Source organism: Oreochromis niloticus, linkage group LG23, assembly GCF_001858045.2.
Source record: "Oreochromis niloticus isolate F11D_XX linkage group LG23, O_niloticus_UMD_NMBU, whole genome shotgun sequence".
Classification (NCBI taxonomy): domain Eukaryota; kingdom Metazoa; phylum Chordata; class Actinopteri; order Cichliformes; family Cichlidae; genus Oreochromis; species Oreochromis niloticus.
In genome coordinates, this window is record NC_031986.2 from 39,703,755 (window position 1) to 39,721,681 (window position 17,927).

Consider the following 17,927-nt stretch of genomic DNA (forward strand, 5'->3'; position numbering starts at 1 on the left):
GAGAGTAGCCCAAAATCTATGAGTGGAGATCCAGTTTGATTGAATATGCAGGCCCTGAACTTTACAGCTACACTGTCAGATTGGAAAAACAGCATCTCACGCCAATTTCCATCTCCCCCGTTAAAGCAGAGCTCTATCCGCCACACGGCGCCCAGCTCAAGAGCACTTGTGCATTGAAGCCATTTGACTGTGGCAGTTGGGGCTGTCTTAAATTTAAACAGCACACTGACTCACAAATATCAGTGACTGCAACTGAAGTGAATAATATACATAAAATACATTCACTGCCACCCACTTTCAAACTTAAAGTGCATTCTTGTCCAAAAAGTCACTAATTAAAACAGAATGATTTCAGTAAATTCTTTTGTATTTTTGTAACATGATCCAAAAAAAAACAAGTCGATACAGCAGAGCAGATAGCAGTGGTTCCAGAAAAAAAGGCCATCGTTGTCCATGCAGTGACAACTCAGCAGTGACAACTCATTCAAAGCCAAGACTGTCATTTGTACCCAGCAGCAGCAGGCTGCAGCGAGTCATGAGGTTTATCTCATGTTGAGATATTGCCTCAGAGTGTCCCTGACACTCTGTAATTAGGGAAGGCATGAGAGAACTGAGGTGAAGAGATGGATAATGAGCATCAGACAAACAAACAAACAAGAAAAGACTGCCACATGTAAACAGGAGAAGGAGGACAGCTGAGGACACATGTGCAAACAGAGAGAGGAGGATTTCTGACTGCTTTGTGTTAATGAGCACCTCTAGCTTGGCTCCTTTATAATTACCTAGCTTTCATGATACACATCGGGAATAAGCTCTCTCTGGACGAAAGCAGCGAGCTTAATAATTATTCTACAGCTGAAATTAAATATATGTTTTCCATGACTGAAGAAAAATCAACATATAGTTGTCAGAGAAAGACCAATTAGACTTCTCTGGGTTACACGTTGCGTAATGCCCCTGAAAAGAAAGGTGATGATCTGGGTGGTGGTTTGGGCAGGGTCGAAGTTCAAGCACATGTGGGATTACAAAGTCAACAGCACAGTATTTTAGCCATGATGTTCCCTGAAATGGATCTATTTATACCAAATTACAGCATGCACCTCAGCTAACGAGTGCACAGCTGGTTTTCTCCTGCCAGAGGCATTGATTTGAAAACACTTCCAATCAAACAAGGTCAGTGTCGGGTTACTGCTAAGCTAAGTAAGCACCGGGTGCCTCTAGTGCAGTGTTTTGAAAGTAGGGTTGAAATTACAACCTTTGCTGTGGTGTGTGATTTGGGTCTGTATGTGAGGATGTCAGTCAGCGTCGACGCTCAAGACAGAAGGGTTGCTAATTGAAAGGACGTGCAGGAAAAATGCATAATTCCTCCTGTTGCTTCTTTTATTCTCTCTATCGGGGTGTGTGCCTATATGCATCTGCACACTGCTGCTCATCAGATACAGACATAAATGGAGAACAGAGTGATGGCATGTGCATAAACCAACAGTCTGAGCAAATAAAATATATGGGTCCACTCCCCTCTTGCATCAACCACAAGTGTTTCATATATTAAAATGTAATAGGAAATAACTTCTGTTAATTCTGCTTTGGCAAAGAACTCAATTATTATGATAAAGATGGTTTCCTATTAACACAATAACACGCCAAGCAGGGACACAACAAAGAGAGCTTAAAGGAAAAAGCCACACCCGTATATTCTTACACTGCAATAAACCCCCAGTTTGTTGTAATCAGTACATTCCTGGACTTAATTTGCGGTTATGTTGTGAAATCTGACTTATTGCTTTCTTTTGTCTGTTCCTACTTCTATTACTTATTTGGTCCTCGCAGAGAAAGTGTCTGATCTCAGAGCAGAGATAGCGTAAGCAATTACAGTCCTGCACAGAAGTCACAGCCCTGTGCCATCAACAGTGTCTCAACAACCAGCTCCAATAAAATTGGGCATTTTTTTGTCCAATCACTTCAGATATTATGAAGCCACTGGGGTCAGCATCAGGTTTTTGCATTACTGGAATGAAAGTGCGTGTCCAGAAAAGAAATCCATCCACATATTAGACCCAGACTACATACGCATACCTGAGTATCAGCGTGACCTTCCTCTAACAATTATTCCATTGATCAGAGCCACCTCTCATGACTGTTCACCTCAGCTGGGCAGCGTGGTTCAAATGTCAAAGCTCTGAGCTCATAGTCCATATTCTGCGCTCTTCGGCAAAGCAGAAAAGGGACCTCTGTGTGAACATCTATTACCCACATACCGCAGGATGATACCTACATACCACCTACGCAACACCTACACCGAAGAACACACATCACCTCAGTGACACAAAGGCAGTTTTTTAAAAAGCTGCAACTTCAAATTTCAACATTTCATCAGGTGACCACAGAGAGGATCTAAGCAGCATGAAATGAGTCAGTTGTTTTAGTTTTCCAAAACTTCCAGGCCACAAAAAAACACACAAAATATGTGTGAGCTTGATGCACAGCAGTAGAAAAGAGGTCACATCATTTTTTCATTAGTTATGCCCATAAAAATAATACGCACAGTCATTCTGCACAGAAGAGAGGGGTTTGTATGATGGAGTCAATACTGCCGCAACAAACTCCAGAATTATATTTAAGTCAGTCAACAGTAGACGCGTGTTGTTTTAAAGTTACAGTAAGCACATAGAGAATAAAAAATACTCCACATCTGAAGATCTTAGCCTACAAAGAGAAGTTTGCATCATTTATATTCTTTCTTTCAATTTTAATTTCCATTAGAAATAAAAAGATTTTTGGGAGTGAAAAGAAGGAATGGGCATCAATCACATTTGAAGTCAACCGCAGCAAAGCCAAACGGTAAGTAATAGCTTCTGTTGAAAACAGCTGCATCCACTGCAGAGCAGACAGGAGTCTGAATGCGGCACTGCATCGCTCTGTTCTGCTGTCCACTCTTTCCGTCTGCCATGCAAACAGAAGCTGCTTCAGTCACAAAAGTACACAGAAGTCTGCATCGTGTGTGCAAACAGGCCTCCCAAGAGGAAATAATTCAAGGAGAGATCCAAGAAAGCTGATCAGTCTTAACCGTCCTAACATAGAGAATAAAAAAGAAGGCTTGATAAAGTTTTGTTTTTTTTTAAAAGTCAAAGAAATGAGTGACTTACTTCTAAGAGGGTTTGTTTTTTTTTCGTTTCAAACCATTTGTTCACTGATGGTTTTAGATTATTCCAGTGAGACGCAGGCGGCTGGATGTAACAGTCCAAACCTTGCTCGCTGTTGCTCGCTCACTCTCTCTCCGTCAGTTGCCTTCACCAGGACTCACTGGGCTGATGTAAGACACCCCTGCACATAGGGAAAAAAAGAGGGAGAGAAGAGAAACAGAGTAAGAGAGAGAGAGAGCGAGAGAAGGAGGGAGGCAGAAAAAAAATCACATTCTGTGGATTCCTGGGAGTTTGCCAACGTCCCAGAATTCCACATGCCACACATAAGGTTTCAATTAAGGACACAAAAAAAATCCAAAGCTCAATCAAAAAGCTTTCTTCCTCCTGAAAGGAACCTTTCTTTTGACAGCTACAGGACGAAGCAGCCATAACTGAAGGTAGTATTTGCGGTGGTGTCGCTGTCACTTGCTTTATGTCAAATTCATATAACTTAAGGTTCATTGTTTCATCACTAATGTTAAAAACAAGCTTACTTTAGGTTTAAAAACTGCAGAAGAAGCTACTCTTTTATTGAACTCAGTGGCACTAACACAGCAGTTTGTCATAACCTCAATAGTCAAACCAGATCCATGAAAAGTGTGAGTCAGGCGTCAGAGAGAGGTCGTCTTCTTATTACGTTGTACTCTGTGTGTTTTGCTGCTGATGTGGTCTGAACTCTATGACCTGATCTCTATAAAAACAATGAAGTTTTCATCTGTTAGACATGGTGACTAAGAGCTTTTCTGACTTATTTACATGCAAAGCTGCTTGCTTTGCTGATGAGGAAGCCATATTGACCTGCAGTGAAGTGACACCAATGGCCAGTGGAAATTTATTGGAACCCTAGGATTTTACTTTTTACTTGCTTGGAGATAGTTTTTCTGCTGCTTTTGCAAGTGTTTTACCACAGCTCCCACTGTCCTACTCTGTATTCCCCAGTTTAATATTCTGTTTAGGCATTTGTCAAGTCTCTAAAAGCTTTCCAGTTCTTTCTAATGGCCTGCAGGGGCAACAACTGCAGTTACAAAGAGATTTCAAATCAAATCAAATCAAATCACTTTTATTGTCACGTCACATGTGCAGGTACACTGGTACAGTACATGCGAGTGAAATTCTTGTGTGCGAGCTTCTCAAGCAACAGAGTTGTGCAAAAATACAATAACGTAAAACAAGCAAAAATATAATGGCTAAATCTGAAAGTAATAAATATATGTACAATATATACGAGTATATGCATTATTGGATGTGTATACTAAATATGTTTTTCTACGTGTGTGTGTGTGTGTGTGTGTGTGTGTGTGTGTGTGTGTGTGTGTGTGAGTGTGTATATACATATTTTACAAATGAAATAGAGTAAACAATAAAATAAGATATATAAAATGTACAGTTGTGTAAAGGTGTATCTGATATCCCTGTGTTAGTGTTGTTTCTGAATCATCATAATTCATTTTGACCTAGTTTCAGCATCGCAAGTAACCAATCACATTTTTATGATGTCATAGTTTTGCTTGTAGAAAAAAAAAACTTGCCCGTGTCCACTCAGGAAAACATTCAAGAAAAGGAGTGGTTCGGGTTGGGGGCTAAGATGTGATCTTGGTTAGGGTTACGGGGCTATAGTTAGGATTGCAGTGTTAAACCTGGACAAACATTAGCTTTGATGATCCGGGAACAACACCAACATGGGGATATAAGATCGTGCATTGGAAAACAGCCCTCGTTAAACACCTCACTCATGAGTTTATGTACTCAGTCTCTTATTTTAAGTCATTAGGAAGAGAACATTAAATTCTTTTGTAAATTATTGTCAGTATTGGAGTCAGTCAGAGAGGATAAAGGAGGGTTTGGTCTTTGGCTCATGACTTTTACAGTCTGATATGCCAGCAAATAGGCCTTCAACAAGTTAACCCTGATGATGATAAAAACGTTCTGCTTGAGTCACTTCTTTTTCTTCTTTCAGGAGGTTTCTTCCTGTTAAAAGGGAGTTTTTCATTCCCACTGTCGCCAAAGTGCTTGATCATAGGGGGGTCATATGATTGTTGGGTTTTTCTCTGTATCTATTATTGTAGGATCTACTGTACAATATAAAGCTCCTTGAGGCGACTGTTGTTGTGATTGGGCGCTGTTTAAATAAAATTGAATTGAATTGAGCTACTTCCTTTAGGGGTCCCCCACAGGGGATCATCTTCCCCCATCTCCCACTATCACTAACACCCTCCTGTCACACCAACACTCTGCATCTCCTCCTTCATTACATCATGAACACACTCTATCTTCCATTTGCCAGGCAGCTCCAACTTCAACATCCTTTGTCCAGTATATCCACTATCCGTCCTCTGCACATGTCCAAACCATCTCAGTCTTGACTCCAAACCGCTCAACCTGAGCTGTCCCTCTGGTGCACTTCTAATCTTGTCCATCCTGGTCACTCCTAATGAAAGCTTTACATCAGGGGTGTCCAACTCCAGTCCTCGAGAGCTACTGTCCTGCAGCTTTTAGATGCATACCTACTCCAACACACCTGAATCAGATGGCTGAATTACTTCAGCATGCCATGAAGTTTGGCAAAGGCTTGGTAACAAGCCATTCATTTGATTCAGGTGTGTTGGAACAAGGAACAAATCTTCGGCTCCTCACCTCCAGCTCTGCCTCCCGTCTACAACCACTACAACAGTAATTGTTTTTTGTTTCTTTAATTAGATTTTTTTAAGTATTATTTATTTGTATTTTTTCATTTTAATACCTATTAATGGTTCGCACATGATTTTTTAAAACTAATAAGTTTGACTGTGAATATTAATATTCATAGTTAATATTTGATTTTTTGAGCAAACTTTGAACACTTGTAAATACTAGCATCATGAGCGTGTTGTACCCAGTAACAATGTCACATATCTGTTATCTGCCGACTATGAACTCTCACTAGAACAGGTAAAGTGTATGAAATATGTAAAAGGATTAAATTGATTAAAATGCCATTAAAGAGTTTTTCCGCTTAGCTACATGTCAGGCTGACTTTCCATAGACGTTATAAGAGACGTTCTTTAGTCTTTCACAGCGCCGTTATGGAGCAGGAGAGAAAGAAAGTGAGTCAGAAAGGAGCCACAAAGAAAAATGCCCTGAATAGCTGCAGCAGCGTTGCATCCTCGAAACCATCTTGAACATAAACCATCTGCTGGAAATTATGATTCACCTCGCAGACACCGGCGAGCAAAGATATGACAAAAAAATATGTTAACACCATTTGAATAATTAAACAGACACAAAGACAATGCTTTCCAAGTAGGAAAATGTATTTAATAAAGATGAGCCATAGCGTCTCTTAAAGCTGAATAACATCCAGTCTTCACTGATTACAAGCAGAGAAGAAGCAATTATTATAAATACCCCCCACAGCCCAGACCATGTACCGTATTTGATTGTAGGAAACATCTGTGTGATCATTTCATCTGAATCAGCTGTTGCATAAAAAATCACCAGGTAAAACAAGTAGATGGCCATTTCCACCTATAGAGAATCTATCAGTACATATAAAAATAAGTCTCATAAGCAAAATAAATAGATGCACCTGCTTCGACCTGTCAGTATGACAGGATTTTCGTACTCCATATCTTGCTGTGTTCAAGTGTTGTTCAAGGAAAAAAAAAGAAGAAGAAAAAAAGTTACAAAGCAAAAGGAAAGCCTGGTGCTAAAAAGTAAACATCATGTTGTTCATTCATTCATTTTGGACAGGACAGCTTCTTTCTTGAACACATGTGTGTGATATTTGTTATTGCACAGCGATGACATCACAGTTTCTCTTCCCATACAATGAGAGATAAAGGGAAGTTGGGCCGTTTCCTTCCTCGCATTCTCCCGTTCAGTCATTACACCCCATTCTTCACCAGCTGGTGGACTCCTTCCTTATCGATCGTCAGAGTTGGTTGAAACTCTTTTCCCTTCACCAGCTCCTCAAGACCCTTGAAGTACAGACACCATCAGGACATTGTTAGTATTTTACTGAGTATTCGTGGAGAAGAATAACATCTGGATTTTTATTTAGTACAACGCGTTCTTACCTCTCCCCCGTACGACACCAGTGGGGAGATCTCGCATTTGATCGGCAGGTCTGTTCCATCCTTCAGGCTGCGGTGGAAAGACAAATTCGGAGAGGATCACAGGAGAAAAACAGAAAGCAAATGAGTGACTGTCTCGTGGAAGAAGAAAAGCAATTGTAGCTGAAAAGACAGCTGCTAGGACTCCTTGACACAGCTGTTCTTCTACTGCAGCTTGTGATTAGAGAACAAAGAGAATCAGCGCTTCATCGCAACAAGTGATTAGTCCTTTGACTCGTAATAGAAGTCCGCTAGAAGAAAACAGACGAATGACAGGAACGTTGTGCGAGACTGCCGTCACTCAACGTGTTAATTTCTAGATGATGATTACAGAGAAAAAATCACTAATCAGACATCAGGTGTTTCAGGTGTTTTGCTGAGCAGCTGCCTGATGGAAAAGCTGAATGATTGAGAAAGAAGCACGCCCTTTAAGAGTGTTGGAAACATTGGTGGTGCCGAAAGAGTTTGTGAAGCACATGCCCATTTAATTCTGTCTGGAAAAACAAGCAGGTGGATTTAAACTTAAAGGCAAACTAGCAAGCGATGAAGCTGACCACATAACTATTTGGTAGAGAAACCAACAGGTGTGTGCTCATCTGAAGTCTAGTTGTTTTTTGCCAGAGAGTGTAACTGTCTCCCTTTACCCAGCATGCAATATATTACAGGTCGACATGATAGTAGATGATTTAACCAAGGTTTGGAAGAAGACCATGTTTTCAGGTGACTTCACTGATCCTCGATGTCATTTCCTGCATCCCGACTGAGCATAAAGAGACTGAAAGAAGGCCACCGACTGGCAGGGCCTCTACAGACTCTTTTCCTCTCAGTGGAAGTGAAGGAAAGGGATGTCAAGGATCAGAAGTAATATTACACAGTGTTAACACGTCTGAGCGAGAGGGTAAGAAAGCCAAAACCCCATCACCATGCACTCAGTACTGCAGAGGGATAATTACTTTCTCTTGCCATCATCTGTGACACTGCCTGCTGCTCCGTCTCTGGAAACATTGCACGGGACACACAGGAGCAAGACCAAGCATGAGAGAAGGGGGAGTGAGAGTGTGAAGCTAAAAGAATATGATGTCTACAAAACAAACAAAAAGTCCAGCGCATACAGTCTGTACACAAACAAAAAGGTCAGTGCATACAGTTTGTCCACCGTGTGGAAAGTGTCGAGGAGATGGGAATAACCACAAAGATCTCATTATTATGTATGCTCTTTGTAAAGTGACATGACATGCTGTGGTCACCTGGGTATGGCGGGTACACGTCTGCCGTTCTCGTCAATGAAGTGTCCCCCAGCGTTGAGCACCCAGCGGTGGTGGAGGGACATGAGGGCGTGTCGGGCTGTGGTGGGTGTGTCCTTTCCGTCCTGAGTGTCTGCGTTCTTCAGCGGGGAGAACTCGTCCTCTCGGAGCACCTCATACACAACAAATTGCCTGTTAGAAACACAGACATCCCATCAGCACACAGGCAAACCGAAGACTGGCATGACAACGGAGCAGCTGCCAGGGACTGGTAGAAATGCAGAGCTGGAAAAATTAGCAGGTTAATTAGTCACTCAACAGGAAATTAAACCGCAACAAATAAAAACAAAAATGGCATCCTTCTTTTTATGCTTGGAGTGGTTTCACTGTGTTTTCAGATTGTGCATGATTTCCATGGAGCGATATAAAAATAGTAGCCACACTGAAGGTAGTCCAGAGGAACACATAAAAATGCTTCTGCAGAGGAAATCCAGCAAACTGAAATAAGTTACGTTTTGTTTATTTTTATGGACCAAATGGCTCTGAGACAGGTCATAAGACAACAGACCAGACCACATTAAAAACTGAAGACTTGAGTCAAAGTATTCGGATTTTCCTAATCCATGTCCTAAGCAGCATCAAAAATAGAGCTTTCCTTACTTTAAAAATACATCTTCACAAACTTTGAAGTAAGCTTGATATGGTGTCCCTGATTTTCCATCAGTTAACTGTTACAGGAATACTTTCATTAAATATAAAGTTCTATTAGTAGTGATGTGATTCAGTGCTGATGTCATGTAACACTAAAGGATGTGGAACCGCTCATAAACTTCCATCCTCCTGTGGAGAATTTGGCAAGCTTAGTCTGCTGGACCAGACCTTGGAGAAATGGCACGACTGGAGGGCAGAAATCAGGGCTGGAAAAAGAAGACAGTCCTTGCACGGAAGAAAAAGATCAAGGACCAGTAGAACCAGAGCCCCAAATATATGGAAACCAGTCACCTCTCAAAAGGAGGGGGAGGTGGGGTTAGTATGAGGCAAGATTTAGTTTACTGGTACTGGCATGCACACACACATTCATATTTTCTATGCCATATATGAAAAAAATGCACCGTCACTCACTTGGCAAACTGGAAGATGTCAAAGACAAACTTTTCCATTTTGATGCCGTTTGGTTTCTCTGGTTTGATTAGTTGACCCTGAGCATCCACATACGGGATCTTCTTCTGGGCCACGTGGTGCTGCAGCTGGGGCTCGTATTTCCTAATGTGAAAACGGGGAAAAAATGTCTCATTACCATGATGTAAAGCTGAAAGAATCTGAAACGTAATGATAACAGTGTTTATAGTTTTGCCTTACTGCACTATGTCTCTGAGGAAGGAGAAACTGAAGAAATGATTGGCCACGTTTCCTGCGTTGAACATCAGACGACCATCGGCGTCCCGCTTCTCAGCAGTTGCCAGGGTGATCTCGCTGTACTCCACCACCTGGTAACGACCATCCACCCTGCAGACAACGCCTACTGCTTCTGTCGGGTTTGTTTTCTCCACCACCTGGGAAACAATGTGGTATGGTATTGGTATGGTATTAAAAAAGGATTATTTTAACATGAATAATGCAAAGCTACTCTAGTTAAGTTCAAGAATAAAAATAAGCAACTGTAAAATGCTAAAAACTCTCTACTTTAACTATTTATACAATAAAATCCACAGATCGGTACACTTTAATTGTGCTACATTTAGAAATAGCAATGTTTTCCATATAAAAACTACAAAATATTTTCCCTGTTGTCCCCTTATGAGTCAAATTATCTGTAAATTATTTACAGTCAGAAATAGTCTAAAACTGAAATAAAATAGTAAAAAAAAAGTGCTATGAAGCAATCGGTGCACTCCATTTTACAACCAGTAAGTTAAGAGTCTGCACTGAATGAAAAATCCTTCCCCCCTTTCTATCTGTCGGTTACTAATGACAGGGTCCTGAGGGGGGGATGGTGAACTGGTAGGGGTTTGGCAGGGGGGTTAGTGAAGCCACATGAACTGTTAGCGGAGCTTAGTAATTTACGATGAGAGGGTGGTACCCCGCTCTGATCTGATTCTTCCATCGCTGCTCCACCCCACATCTCATACTTTCAAACAGAAGCAGGGTCTGGGTGATCTTATTACAATAATTAGTTCACTCTGCTCTGTGTTAGCTGGAAAATATACATAGTGCTTCTACTTCTTAGAGGAAATCAAAAAGTAGCAAGACCTTCAGGCACTCTTTAGCTATCTAACTCACACTGAAGCACGTAATTTGTGCAAAAAACAGTTAAAAAAAAGTGAAATCTTGACTTCATACTTTGATGTATTGGAAGTAGTATGTGGTTTGTTTAAAAATTAATTAGTAAGATCTGCCAGCAAAGCTTAGTCACAAATATATCAGTCATATTTTACTGTTAAAGCAGGAGATCAGGACGTCTTCTGCCTGCAAGACCTTCTTCTTCTTTTAGTTATGAACCAAAAAAAACAGGCGTCTCCTGATGGTTGCACTCTCTCTGGTGTACTGGACTCTTATCGCTTAGCTCGTCAGTAGGTGTTATTTTAGAAAAATGTCCCTCTAACTATCTGTGCACCAAGGTCTGCAGGATCTTCAAAGAATGAATGATGGTGAAGAATAAATGTTAAACTTTTTATCTCAAACAAAGCCTCCTCGGCAGCAGATCTTGGCCAGTGAGTACTGAATTTTCACATCACCACAAAAAAGATTCTGCTCAAATTCTTTTGCAAGTCTATATGTGAAAATATTTTATAAATCAGTGAACTATTTTCTCAGTCTTTCGCTCAGTGATGAACTCCTTTATGTCTTTAGTTCTGCAACACTAAGCTTCTTTGGGATTATCTTTTTATAGTAAATCACATTACTAATTAATTACTTAGACTTGTGGCACAGTGGAACAGTGGTTATCACTAACACTTCACAAGAGAAGAAGGCTTCAAAATATGTGGGAAAAGTGGCATCTTCACATCACACTATCAACTAAGACCATAATAGTAGGCAAAAGAAGATTCTGGGCTCATTCCTAAATTTCCTAGAAAGCTAAGTCTAGTGCAAAAGAAGACTGCAGAAGTGGATTACAACTCCACCCAGTGGTGAGTTGTGGAAGGTGCAGCTATCTGGAGCCTGCCAGGTTAAACTGACCCCACCTTTCAATATATTACATCCCACACTTGTCACCCTTCAGACCTTCTAGAACAGGGTTTTCAAACATAAGGTCCAAGGGCCAGAATCGGCCTGGCTAATAATCCCATTAGGCCCCCTGGGCAGCTGTGAAGAAGGGCATACATTTTGGACTTGGGACTGTATTTTCACAAGTCTTCAGTTTTTCCTGCTGATGAAGACCTCCTCAGTGCCTCCTCACAGGGTACCACATAATTAAGTGACAGCAAATTTCCTCTGTTTCACTTTGTACTATACAGGTTTCTGTTTTTTACAGCAGGTCCACAGTATAAAAAAATAGGTTTCTGTGAATTAACAGAAACTTTTTGTTTCATACAAAAGAAAAGTCTGCACAATGAGCTACCAGAACCTTTTTGGTAATTTTACACATTTGTTTCTTACATTGTAAGCACACAGGGTCGTTCGGACAGAGTTCTTTCATTTACTTTTTTTATCATGTATGAAACTGTCATACATGATAAATGGTTGCTCAAGAAGAACGAGACTAACTGCTCAGACTGGATCAAATACTACAAACACGACTCGACTATTGGCATACACATTACCTAACTCAGTTACACGCTTTAGTATTTGCATGACGCATCTGTATGTGCCATTCCTATTTAATGAGTCTTAATCTTTGCGTGCACGCCTCCTTGCAATCACTGATACTAACAGGTCTGATAAAGGTCAACTTTAGATTTATGAATTCAATTCAGTGTTACTTTTATAGTGCTTCGAGGCGACTTATCAGTGTTCAGGCAACTTTAGGAGGGGAATAAAATATGTTTACTGCTTCCTCGGTTCTTTATCTTTTGTTATGTCGTGCCTTTTTATGTGGCCTGATTCAGGAGATGCATAACATAAATGCAAAAAGAGGTCAGTTGTTTTGGTCCTCATGGCTGATCCTGACACTATTTAGCTGTTTTCCATTTCACCCTTTAAAGCCCGAACCATGAAACAAGTGTGTGAGTGTTTATTAAATCTTTAATCTATTTTTTAATCTATTTTTTTTTAATTATTTAAATATTAGTTGGCATATATGAGTTGTAATTTGAATCATGACTGCTACATCTGGCTTTTTTTTTTATTTGTTGCTTAAAAATGCATTGTGAGATTTATTTAGAGGCTCAAAAACTCCCCAAAACTCATGTATCACATTTGATATACTTGGCTTTAAGAGGATAAGTACTGCTCATGCCCAGTATACAGCTAGTTCCACACATTCCCAAGGAAAAAATAATAGTGTCACTCCCCAAATGATGGCATTAGCACCGCATCACACCTTCGTTGGACCCAACATTTGGAATTACTGCCCTTGTCAGTAACTTTGGAAGGTGCTACCACAAGAAATTCACCAAAGATGGAGGCAGACGAGCTGCTGTGGCGACCCCTAAAGCGGGCAGCTGAAAGAAGAAGAAGAAAAAATGAAAAAATAGGTGGTATGACCGACCTTAGCTCCACAGTCCGCTCCCTTCTGCACACAGAAACCAACAAAGGCAGGGTCAGCCACTTTGACCAAAATGTTATCAACACAATAAACATGGATGGACTCAATCCCCCTCCTCTCCATGTCATCCAGGATACCCTGGTTCCCGAGAGCTCTGTAAAGACCCCCATTACCGTCTAGAACACAAACACAGACACATTTCTCACACACTGAGCAACACTGTGAATTAAGCCAGAAGTCACTTCTGCATATGTGTGGACATACCGGGAGCCATGGAGAGCTTTCCTTTGCTCTCCAGGATGATCTTGCTGTTGTAGTCCATGGCCGGCAGCATGCCCTGCTGAAAGAAGACGACGCTGTTCTTGTCCAAGCCAAAGTAGTTATGTTTGGAGAAAAAATCCTTTGTGGATTCCATTGTCCTGCCACTCGTCATGATGTACCTGAAGGCAACACAGAAAGAACGCAGCACTTATGCACTTTAAACAATTTAACAATCGTGCAGTGCTGCAGAAAACATCTCCATCATCTCTCTTAAAAACTTAACAGCAAAGGTGATGTTGCTTGATCCAACAGTATAATACTGAAGTTTATAGCAGACAATAAAAAGTAACAACTTGATGAAGATATTTCTAACATGTCCTTCAACTACCTTAAATCTGACATGCACAACTCTATTTCCTGCTTTTTATCTCGATCCTTCATATTTTAAAACTATAAACTGCTGGATCTGCTCTGCAGGGACTTAAAGCTTTTCCAGTAACACAGCTTCCTTGACTGAGTTTCCTTTGATTCACACAGTGACTTGACCCAGTTAATCATCATGCAAGCATAATTGGGACAAACAGCTGAAGTTCACATTATAAATAGTATAGCACTATTTGGTTGCTCGGGCTTGTTTATTTTTCCTCAAATCAAGCTGTAGATTTAGTCGACTAAAATGCCTTAGTCATGAAAACCTCGTGTCTCACCAGGGGATACAGCACTTGGTTTTGTGCGTCTGCTCAGCCAGCTGTTGCAGCTTCAAGATGCGCTCAGCCTGGATCTGAAAGAGGGTTTTGTGGGACGGCAGCCCAACGTCGTACATGCCTTTGGGGTACGAGACCCCCAGCCTGGTTCCCTGGCCTCCTGCCAGCAGTAAGACTGCCACTTTATTCTTAGAGATGCACTGAAGACCTAAAGGGCAACACAGCACAACGGTCATAAATAGTAGCAGAAATGTGTCCTGTAGTTTATTTAAGACAGGGCCATGCATTTAGTGTTATACACTGATATGATGGTACACAGTGCACAGTATCTAATCTCTGCAGACCTCTTATTGCCTGGTTAGTAGATGAATAATAATAAACTTAACAAAACAGTTCTGATAACATTAATCCAAGCAGTTTAGCAACATTTTATGACTGGTTCTGGAGTACTTGTGGACGTGACACATTATATGAGCGAAAATCTTACAACCCCACTCAAGATTTTACTATGGTTCAATGTACCAATAGTTTATAATGATTCCAGTTTGTCTTACATAAACTGCAGCAACGTGACACGATATGAAACTCGCTTCCTACTGGTTGGTGCCAGGAAGCAAGTTTTATGTAGTGGGTTAATCCATAAACTTTGACACATGCCCCACACCCAGCAACAGAGATTTGGTCCCAACAGATCACAATGAGCTCATGACTGAGGGTCAAGAGGGAACTCCAGTTACGTCAAGCACAAATCAACACCAGATGTTTCTGCTGCCCACTGAGATCGTCACACAGCCCCGGGAAGAATGAAGCATGAGGGATTGCGCAAAACATAATGAATAATGCCAGCAACTTACTCAAATGTCAACCCTTGCACAGAAACGCACAATGGATAAACATGGAGCTTCTGACGCAGCATGACTAGAACTTTGTAATAAGCTTTTGCAAAAGTTTTGATCTAATGGGCTGTTTTTCTGCGAGCTAACATCTGGATGTGGACACTTAAAAATATTGCCATGAGAACAACTATTCATCCAGCTGGGTTACCCATGTGATGTTTTAATCCACTTAAGCTTCCCAGTCTGATACCGGTTAAGCTTTCCTCTCTTACCTGCAGGTCATCACTGTTAAGATTTCATTGTGTTAAATGTGCTTGCAGTAACTAGGAGAATCTTGTTTAACAAGTGATAATAGCTTACATATTCTCATTAAAACTAAATACTCCCAATTCTAATGCTTTCTGTTTCCTTAAAGCACTCAGCATACCGAGTAAGTACAGTTTAAAGGTCAAAAGCAGTAAATAGGTGAGAATATACTTCACCTGTCAACTCCCAGTCTTTGACGCTCTCCCTGTCTCTCGTCACACTTCCCAGCACCTCCCTGGGCACCGGCTCCATGCGGCAGTCCATCTTCCCTTGTTTGCTGCTGTTGGATGTCTGCATGGCATTCTTGAAGAATCCGTTGATCTCCTGAAAGTCCATACCCTCCAGTTCTTGGGTCAACTCGGCCTGTTCTTCAGGGCTCAGCTCGTTCCAGAACTGCAGGAGGTGAGACTGGCCGGCGTCAGCCAGCTTCTGCCTGAGTGCGCTGATGTTTGGGTCCATGATCACCTGTGCTTTTAATTAACTGTGGGAAAAAAAGATTATGTTATTTAAAAAGAACTGCAAAAAATGCCCCAGGTCTCGTGTTGTTTTTGTATAAGCCGGTGGCCTTTATGTAAATATAAAAAAAGAGATGATAAGAGAAAGGTCACACTACAATATCCAAACATTTGCAGGGTTTTTCCCCACATATAGATCTGGCCTTCCGCAAGGACTTTATTAAAAATACTTGTAGCTTTTTTTAAACAGTGAGGTTTTATTCACCCTTAAATACATTTTTTGAAGTAAAATTGACAAAAAATTGCAGAAATAATCTGTTAGATAAGGTAACACAGACTCTTTCCAAAAAATTCATGTGGACCAGTCATATTTATTGGCACAGTTACCACTAAAAGCTCATTTTGAGCTCCCAAGAAACTGTATGTGTATATAAAAACAAATTTAGGATTAAAAAAAAAAACTGATGACATAGTCAATGTGCCTAAAGTGAAACATGATAAGAGTATCTTATAGCCCTGTGCTAGTTGTAGTGTTGGTAAAACAAGCACTGCTGGAATGCTTATCCTATTTGTTTGACTCCACACCCACATTTGACAGGAAGTCATCACAACACTAAAGGATAAGGTCGAGGACAGTTTCATGTTATACCACAGTGTGAATACTGACTCTTTTATACCCAATATGTTTGCTTATTATGATTGATAATTACAACAGTAAAATAATAGCTGTGTCACAACGCGATATTATGAACCCGCGATGTTTTCTAAGAGGGTTTACACCAAAGAAACCTCCTCTGTAAGTGAGCTTTCCAATGGGATGCTGACGACTAACACCACAGGCACACACCCTGAACTATCTACAGCTGTAATACACAATATTCATATATCACTTATAGTTAAAGTGTTCATACAACTTTTAAACTTCACGTCTCCAGCATGACCGCGACGTTGAGCCTGTAAAGAGGTAGCAGGGACTGCTGTGTTGACTCGGAGCACAGATAAATCCAGTGTTAGCACAGTGTAATAATACAGACTGTTGCTAAGAAGCGCGTAGATTTAGTGAACCACATTTTCAGTCACTGTATATGATAGTTAGCCGCGGTCTGCGCATCAGTCAAGCTACAGCCGGGCACATGTTAGCAAATATCCGCCCGACTGAGGAGCGGGAAACCGCTCGGCTCGCTGTACACATAGCAGATAGAAGTAAATCAAATATTTAACTCTTACCTCTCACAAAGACTCCTCTCCGGTGTAAGATCATTAATGCCAATCGATGACTACTCGCTCGCACTGGTCACTATACGCCTCCCTCCCGGAATACACCTCCTGCTACGTCACATTTGACGTGGCATCAGTGTGCGCGTGTGTATGTGTAGCCAAGTCAGAGATGCGTTCAAGTGCCACCTGTAAATTTAATCACTCTATGCTAGGAGTGTGGGGGAAAAAAGGCACGGGAGCCAGAATCTGTCAGGTGTTGTGCCAAAAACTGTTTTCTATCTATGTAATATATTTGCTTATATTGTTAAATAGACTGTAGTCAATAGGATTTCTGAAAAGGTTATATATAAAATAAAGACATGGCCTGTTTTGCAAGAACCTTTCTTGATTTTACCTATTTTATAATCACAGCACTCTATTTTGGCCACTTAAAATATCTTGAGATAACCATTTCTTGCCATTTCTGCTGCCCTCTTGGGCACATCTTTCTTGAAAAATACATTTTTGACGTCAATTTCCCTTTTTACCAGGATAAATGAAGGATATATACAAGTCCCCTTGCCAAAAACTGATCACAGCTTTTATTTTGTCTTGAAATCATGTTTGAGAAACATGTCTGAAATTTTCTTGTCAGATTATATTGCAACAAGTCATGTACAGCATTTTAAATATAGCTAATCGGTTTTTTTGCACCACACCAGCAAAGACTCTTATTACCTCTGGACAGCTTTGGAAAATGTGAAGCAAAATGAACGACTAACTGTATTTTTGTAAATTTTATTTATATAAATTTTATGGCTTCGCCTACTGAGCCCAAAGAGATATGTTGACAGTTTCTTTTAATTCTTTAATAAAGAGATGAAAATGCACTTCTTTTTCTGATATATCTGCATTTGCTGACATGTTTTGAATCATGCACGCTTTATGTCATACTACTTGTCATGATTTTTCACTATAAATATTGTATTCAAATCATGTAAAA

The 17,927-nt window shown here is 40.6% G+C and overlaps 2 protein-coding genes across 3 annotated transcripts in view; both read right to left on the bottom strand.

Annotated features, from left to right (window-relative positions):
* The window catches only part of ddr2a (discoidin domain receptor tyrosine kinase 2a), a 34,715-nt gene extending 29,181 nt beyond the window's left edge, over window positions 1-5,534 (bottom strand). The window contains exons 1-2 of the mRNA XM_019351779.2: window positions 5,448-5,534; window positions 3,147-3,324 (exon numbers count right to left, since the gene is read on the bottom strand). The gene's annotated coding sequence lies outside the window, so the exon portion shown is untranslated. The remainder of the gene's footprint in view (window positions 1-3,146; window positions 3,325-5,447) is intronic.
* A 920-nt stretch (window positions 5,535-6,454) lies between these two features.
* uap1 (UDP-N-acetylglucosamine pyrophosphorylase 1) lies at window positions 6,455-17,093 on the bottom strand. Of its 2 annotated transcripts, XM_005478967.4 has the most exons (11): window positions 16,955-17,093; window positions 15,449-15,753; window positions 14,134-14,338; window positions 13,430-13,605; window positions 13,169-13,341; window positions 9,877-10,070; window positions 9,640-9,780; window positions 8,521-8,709; window positions 8,227-8,268; window positions 7,238-7,304; window positions 6,455-7,138 (listed from the first exon to the last, which is right to left on the bottom strand). In XM_005478967.4, exons 2-11 carry the CDS (start codon window positions 15,729-15,731, stop codon window positions 7,046-7,048), a joined length of 1,563 nt encoding a protein of 520 aa, XP_005479024.1. In that variant the 5' UTR covers window positions 15,732-15,753; window positions 16,955-17,093; the 3' UTR covers window positions 6,455-7,045. The 2 variants fall into 2 exon arrangements, with proteins under 2 accessions (XP_005479024.1, XP_003439747.1); XM_003439699.5 differs by lacking the exon at window positions 8,227-8,268.
* Window positions 17,094-17,927: the final 834 nt, after the last annotated feature.